General features: G+C 43.4%; 2 protein-coding genes across 2 annotated transcripts in view; one reads left to right on the top strand and one right to left on the bottom strand.

Annotated features, from left to right (window-relative positions):
* Positions 1-1,686: 1,686 nt before the first annotated feature.
* On the bottom strand, positions 1,687-5,378 carry CENPL (centromere protein L; the record flags this gene model as incomplete). The annotated part of the gene is made up of 5 exons (XM_082002733.1): positions 1,687-1,758; positions 3,125-3,667; positions 4,435-4,686; positions 4,940-5,092; positions 5,313-5,378. The coding sequence occupies 5 exons, from the start codon at positions 5,376-5,378 to the stop codon at positions 1,687-1,689; spliced, it is 1,086 nt and encodes a 361-aa protein (XP_081858859.1).
* Positions 5,232-7,416, top strand: part of DARS2 (aspartyl-tRNA synthetase 2, mitochondrial) — a gene marked incomplete at its 3' end in the record, with an annotated part of 29,672 nt that continues 27,487 nt past the window's right edge. Inside the window, 2 exon segments of the mRNA XM_082002841.1 lie at positions 5,232-5,513; positions 6,554-6,653. Of these exon segments, the coding sequence (XP_081858967.1) occupies positions 5,420-5,513; positions 6,554-6,653 (194 nt within the window). The 5' untranslated portion in view covers positions 5,232-5,419.

Below are 7,416 nucleotides of genomic sequence, written 5' to 3'. Positions count from 1 at the left end.
AGATACCAGTCCAAGTAAAACTGACTTTAAAATGCTGTTTGGTGTTACCCTCAATTGCTTAGAAGCACACCATTCAGAACCAGCTTCTTCTGGAAGAAAACACCTGCACTATCTGGCTAAATCTATCTTTGTTGACTTAACTGCAGTTATCAGAGGGCTATACCCCAATTTGCAGATAAGCATGTAAAAAAAGAGAAGGAAGTACCTTTTCATTTCAGCAATACATACTTAGCAAAGTACTATTCTTGAAAGTCATGTATGGCTGTAATTCAAATACTCCACTGGCATTTCATATATGCTATTAATCTGTGTTCTTAAGGCAGGGAAGAGGTTAAAAGAGGCTATATGAAATTTAGTTTTTTAGACATTTGTGCAAATGTGTTGGAAAGAGCTGAGCATTACATTTAAAACTGAGCTGTGGGTGTAACAGTCCTGTTTTCAAATGAAATACAGGTGCCAGTTATGTTAGACTTTCTACTCCTGCTTTACCCTGTGTTCCTCTGAATTGAGATTGTTTCCTTTTATGAAACATCTTGGACAAAGTTTGCTAAAGCACCAGAACTGATAGTTGAAATAGCTGCTGAGCTGTCAAGACCTTCAGAAGATTGTTTAGCCCCTTCTATAAGGGTAACAGTTATTACTATACAGACTGCAACCTTTACATGCCAAAGTAATCCATCTTCAACTAGTAAATAAAAACTAAAAGCAAGTGCAAGTTTCTTTGGCTAATCCTGGAAATAGATTATTAAAAGTAGATTGGGTACTAAGCATATAATTATATTAGGCACTTACATGTTTGCATGGCTGGTTCATCTCAATGTTGCTGGGAAGAAGAATGAAGAATTTCTTACTGACAGCTGGCAAATAAATCCTAAAATTATGTGGCTGGGCAAAGAAGGGATAAGTTGCATCCCTGCTTAAGGGGAAGGTCACAGCACAAACTCATCAGACCATAGAGCTGCTGCACAAGAGTAAGCCATTACCAATGAATTGTATAGGAAACTAGACTTCAAGTTTTGTTGCTCACAGAATTATTTAATAGGTAACAGGTAGTAGTTTAGTCAGTTAAGCTATAGTGGGAAATAAGTACCACACAAGTATATATTTAATCAGGCAGAGGTGGTCTTTACCAATCTAGACCAATCTATTGGCAAAAGATGGTAAATACTTTATTTAGTGCTAGAATACAAAAATAATAACATTTAGCATGTACTAATTCTGCTTTCCTGCCCTGGGTTGTAAAGCACACACCCTTTCTCAGGTATGCTTGACTTTGGCCCAAGAGTAGTCACCATTTCGCTAAGGCTACCTAGTTAAGTGAAAACCGAGCTGATATTTGAAATAACACGAATACCTGTCATAGAAAGGTTGCTTGCAAGAATTTGCAAAGTTTCTCTCCTAGTCCCTGGCTGATAGCTACACATAAATGAACAGAGTGACTATTACAAAACAAAGGTGCTCAAGAAGCTATTAAAAGTTTGTACTGTAGCCCTTCTTTAGGGCAAAATGTCTGCTTGCCTTTCCTGTGCATGATGTTGAATTACAGCTAGTTACGGAATTGGAGTCCAACTTTGGACAGCCAGCATGAAAGGCAAGAAGATGGTGCAGGAGCGAGTTTCTAATTGGTTTCTCAGCATGCGTCTTCCACGATTAAGCCTTTTTTAGCATGATTTGCTGAAATGACTTTCACTGTATCTGAGAGATTGCTAGTTCGGTCAGTAGCATCAGCACTCCAGTAAGGTATTGGCTTTGTAGGAACTGTAAGAGAAAAAAAAGCATGTCAAAACAAAAATTGCAGTTGTCACATTTCCATACCCTTAAATGGTTGGAAACCAATGACCAAGTGTTCCATGTGATTAACCAGCTTCTCTGTTGTTGTTTGCAAGGTACCTTTGTTACTATTTTGACACTGGATATGGAAAAAGCCCACATGCCTACATGCTGCTCCTTTCAGAGCCCTCCAACTTCTGCTCCCCTCCCTTGTGAAGCAGGGTACCTCAGAAATGTCCTGCTCTTCTCGCCTTCCGAAAAGCTGGAATAATCCTAGCACTTCTGCTCCTTCACCTGCCTCCCTCCTGTAGGAAGGCGACTATGCCAGTTTCCTTGAATACCCATATTTTCCCATACTGAATATATTAAGTCCGACTTGAACTCATTATCCCCATTATGGAAGGGCCATGACTGAGATTATACAACACACATTCCAGAAGATAACCCTTCTTCAGAAAGCCTGTTCAGCTGAGTATGTCTTGTGTTCACTTACTCGTGACATAAAAAGTTGTTTCAGCCACTTTTAAACTACTAGAGTAAAAACAGGCAACGTAACACTAACATTTAGTGGTTTGTAATTGTCCTATCAAAGGCTGAAACCATTAGGAGATGCTTCGCAGCAAAGCTTGTTTTCTTTCATTTCATGAGCTCATGCTTCAGGAGGGAGTGCATGAGTGGGGTCCCTGTTGTAGCCTCTAACATTCCCTCTGTACCTACAACGAGGTAGGCACACCACATGCAGGCTAAATTTAAGCAGATGCATTTACACAATCTGTTCTTTAACTCAAGACCATATTGTTTTCCTTGAAGAAACTCCAGGAAGGATTAATCCTCCATGGTTTTAAAGCCCCTCTGAAAAGATACAAGTGAAGTAGTTTTAAGCAGTGTTTTGATTCTTAGGATCATCCATCTCTTAGCTCACCCATACACCAGTTATTTCTATATAGCAGGTTAATTATATATTTGTCTTGTCTATGTCTTAATAACTGCAACACTAGAAAGCTAATGAACTTTTTTTTTAAGGTTTTTGATTATATTTGTGATCTTTTTAAGCCTAAGTTTTGGCCAATAAGCAAAGAAACCTTCCTGTTCATAGCATAGCTAATACACTTATTTCTGGCCCAAGACTAGGCTTAGTAGCTTCTGCTGCAATACAGTAGTGAAATATTGTATTGATAGCTGCCCCAACTCCAGAAATAATTATGACTAATAAAAGTTGAAGATTTAACAATTTCCTGTCAGAAATTATGCATAAGGAACAAGAAACCTTCACTTGTAAGTTTGTAAAAATTTCTAGACAGGTACAGCTATTTTATTTGTCCAGCATTAGTTAGAACATGCTACCTCACCTCACCTTGATAATACCATCACAGTGTGCTGAGGCAACTGCTGTAGAAACTTTGACCAGTTTTGTAGCTGACAAGTGGATCTTAAAGTGTCTGTGAAAGTGAGAGTAAAGGCAGTCCATAAAGACATCCACTTCTTCTTGAGTGATCTCTCCTGGAGTTTTTTGGACTGTGTCCCACAGAGCTTTTGCATCCTCTGGATGAATGGCATATGAAATATCCAGGGGCTGGGGCAGATGGGGGACAGAGAAAACGAGTTCCATGGCAGATGCAGTTTTGTCCACTTTACATCCAGTCCACATAGCTGCCATCCAACTGAGATTGAGAGGGCTGATGGCTAAACGGCGGAAGTAGCAGTCAAAAGTCTTCTGAAACCAACTTCCAACAATGGCCGTGTAACTCTCTGGCCCGTTAACAAGAAACAAAGGTAAACAAGTGAAGTCCTCTGGCACGTTCTGAGAAAGATCATCTCCAGCCACACAGCAGAACCAGCCCGACCATATCAGTTTCTCTTCTGAGTTTTTTGGGGCAGCTGGTGATCTCAAAGACAGCTGGGATGGGGAAAAGAAGCATTTGAATGCTACAGAGCGAGTTGGACTTTTTTTAGCCAAAGATGGTTTTTGTTTTATGATTTCAAGTGTTTGGTAGAAAACTTTTCTCAGGACCTCACATGCAACATTCTTTTCTGTAAAGCTCATACACTTAGTTACTCAGTCTATCCATTACATCCGTAAAAGAAGTGTGCAATTCTGTTGAAAACAGCAGGAAAAGCACTTTTTAACTTCATTAGGAACAATCCTGAAATCTGAGCTTATGCTGCTTAAGAAGAGCCAAGCCATGGTACATCTTATAACCACTGACATACTGAACCTGGCATTTCAGCAGCATCTTTCACTTGAGGCAAAGCATTCCAGAAATATTAATTAGACTTGAGCTATGGCCAGGAGGTAGGGTTATACCAACTTTATCCAGGAAGCTAAATAACCTGTCCCAAGTTTTTGCAGTAAGATGACTGCTGAACTAAAAGATTAGACAAAGATTACTCCTTATAGTCTTACTCTGACCTTATCAAGGAGTTGAACTCAAAATTGCAATTAAATGTATCCTTTTCTTATGAGATGTTCTGTTCCAGTTAAAATAGACAGGACTCACTTCCATTAAATCTCAACAGATACTACAGCAGTTACTCCATACAGCTAGGGTTTAGCTTTGGGTTTGTTTGTTTGTTTTTTAAGAGGGTATTTTATGACAGCAAAAGCAATTTGTAAAATGCAAGTCTCAATTACAATGATCAGCTCTTGCTAGGAAGACTCCTCACCTGCACAAGAATCGCAGCCTGGTCTTGGTCACTACCTTTCAGGTCTGGAAGGCAGGAGACAGTCACTTTGGTGCCCAGCTCAACCCCTACTTCCACCGCCAGCCCCTTCTGCTTCTCGGCTGCGATAAACGCACTGAGCAGTCTGGCGTAATCCCTCAGATGGGCGTTAGAGAACCTGTACAGAGGGGTCACGCTGTATAAGGTCCACTGTTTGCGCAGTAGAAACGCTGTTCTCTGGGGATCGACGTTAACCTAAAACCAACCAACCAACCAAAGTTAAGAAAATAACGTTAAAACCCTACAAACAGCGATAGCTTTCTCCCTTCAGGGCTCGGCAAAGGGACCCCCAGCCCGCACGGCCCGGGCTCGGTACCCGGGCTCGGGCGGGTTTCCCGCCGCGGAAGCGGTGCCGGGCGGGAACCCGTAGCGTCGGGGCGGCGACGAGGCCCGGCTGAGGGAACGAGTAGGCCTCCCCCGCCCCCGGCCCCCCCCGCCCCGGCCCTACCTGGGAGTGCGGCGCCGACGGGGGCAGCCGGCTGCTGGGGCTGAGCCCGAACCGCCCGTGCGCCCGCCCAAGCGGCAGCCCCCGCGACAGCCGCCCGATGCTGGGCAGCGTCCGCGCCCCCACGTCCGCCGACTCCATGGCCGATACCAGCCACTCCCCGCCGAGGCCGTTTGAACCCGCTTCCCGTCAGACCCGCGGCGCGCTGGGCGGGGCACCGCCCCCGGCCGCCATGTTTGTGGCGGGCGGAAGCGGGAGAAGGCGGTGGTCGCGGTTAAGGTTCTTTCGGCTTGGCTGCTCTGTTCGCGGCTCAGGGAGAGAAGCCCTTTCCCCAGTGAGTCCGGGGGTGTGGGGGCTCGGCGTCCCCCGACCCCACGCCCGCGGGCTGGGGTCTGGCGCTTTCCTTCCCGTGTTTTATATTTTTAAGGACACGCAGGTTCATGGCGGTCCCTTCTCCTTTCCTGTTCAGGTGCAGGCTGTAAGATGGCCCTTCCCCGCCTGCTGCGGCTGCTGCCCGGGGCGCTGGCCCGGCCGGTCTGCGGGCGGGCCCTGCACCGGGCAGCCCCGGCGGCTCCAGGTGAGAAAGAAGCGTTTGTCTTGTCGCCGCCTCTTCGGGGTTTTGGTGGGTTTTGTTTTTTTTTTCTTCTTCCCTGGGGCTCAGGTCAGGGTAGTCTGCAGAGGAGACTAAAGGTACGCTCATGATAAATTATTTATTCTGGATCACTTTTTTAAAATGTCGTCTCCAAATCATGTTTTTCTTTGACTTTTGGCATCTCACAGTGAATTGCCCTTCAAAGTGTATCAAAAACAATTTGTCTAACTCCCCCCCCCCCCCGCTTTTACTTTGCCTTTTTTTCCTCCCTCTTTCTTCTGTTGCACACAATCTATAAACAAGAGGGGTGGCTGACTGCCTAACATGAAAACAAACCTTCTTGCCCTCTACTTTACCTTTTGCAGCCTTCAGGCTGTGATGAAGGTTGTAAGGGAGGCTCGTTCCTGTGGTTATACACACATACATATGTCTAGGTAACATAATTTCCTTCAAGTTTCTCATTGCAAGCTGAAACTCTCACATGTTCTGTAAATGGTGTGCTTTGTTTTATAACTAAATCACAATGCCAGGCACACTGGGGTCTGTGGAAATTCTATAGTCATGGTTCAGGCCTTTTAGCAGTAGTTGCAGGCAGGAAGCTGTTCAATTTACACCTGTGCCGTGGGTGTCAATATGTTTGAGTCTTGGCTTGTCAAGTCCCCGTTCTGCTGTGCCTTCTAGATTCGAACATGGAATCGTCAGCGTGTCTCAGGACTGATCTGCAGCTCTCCCTTCTCTTGCCCCTGAAATGTGCAGGGCAGCAGTTTGCAGCAAGACTGCATTCAGATTTCTGTATGAAAGTTTGACTGAGACTTAGAAATAATTCCCCTTAAAAACCTGTTTAGAATAATTTCATGTCATATTTATGTCCTGATGTCTTGCAGCAATTGTATTTGGGATGTATGGAGTAATTTCTTTGTATATGTCTAAACTATGTTGGTGTTGGGGACAACGACACACACCTCTAACTGTTCTGTCTCACTTGTCTGCAAAAGCCACAAAAGAGCTTATTATTTTTATTCAAGACTTCAATAGCTTCGTCACTCGGACCAATACTTGTGGAGAGCTGCGTTCTGCTCATGTGGGACAAGAGGTCACACTGTATGGCTGGATTCAATATCAAAGGTAAATGCAAACCAAGGTGAAGATGGAGGTGCTTATTTGCCAGATCCAATATATGTTCTAGGGCTGGATTCAAACACTTTTTATGCTTCAGGTTATCTTTTTATATCTTGCAGTAGTCACTTCTGAAGTGAGAAAACAGTTGAGAACCATGCCAAATCACTATTTAAAATCTCAGAGTCTCATGCAACTGTTAATTGATCCTCACTACAACACTGTAAAATAATTAAATGTTGATACCCTCATTGTATAGGAGAGAAAACAAGTAACAGCATATTTATAGCAATTCTAACAGCTGTGAGCAAATAATTTCTTTTATATAGTGTCCTTAAGTTTTAAGCAAGTGATGTTGTCTTTTCAAGTACAGCATCTAATGATGCAATTTTAAAGTAAGCAAGCCTTGCTTAAAAAAACTGTTAAGAAAAGGTAGTAAGCAGAGGATGAAATGTTAATTCCAACAGTTTGCTATAAGTGGTGTGATATAATCACTCTTAATAGAGTTGTATATTTTGTAAATGTAGGGTGAAAAGCATGTCTGCATGCAGCATGGACGATGCTCCCAAATATTCTGATCCTGGGTGTGTGCTTTTAAAATGGAGATAGGTTCTGTGGCTTTGATGAAATTAATTTGTATCAAAAGTCGCATTTTGCATTTTACAGTCCAGAGAAGCTGTTTTTTATCCAGCATTGTTCTTCAGTGGTGGTCTGCATGGATTTTTTTTTTTTTTCAGGAGCATCTTGTCTTTGAACAGTTGTGGGTGGAGTT

The sequence above is a fragment of the Phaethon aethereus genome (assembly GCF_964289735.1).
Source record: "Phaethon aethereus genome assembly, chromosome: 8".
Lineage (NCBI taxonomy): Eukaryota > Metazoa > Chordata > Aves > Phaethontiformes > Phaethontidae > Phaethon > Phaethon aethereus.
The sequence above is the reverse complement of the archived record's forward strand: the minus strand, read 5'-3'. Positions and strand labels throughout refer to the sequence as shown.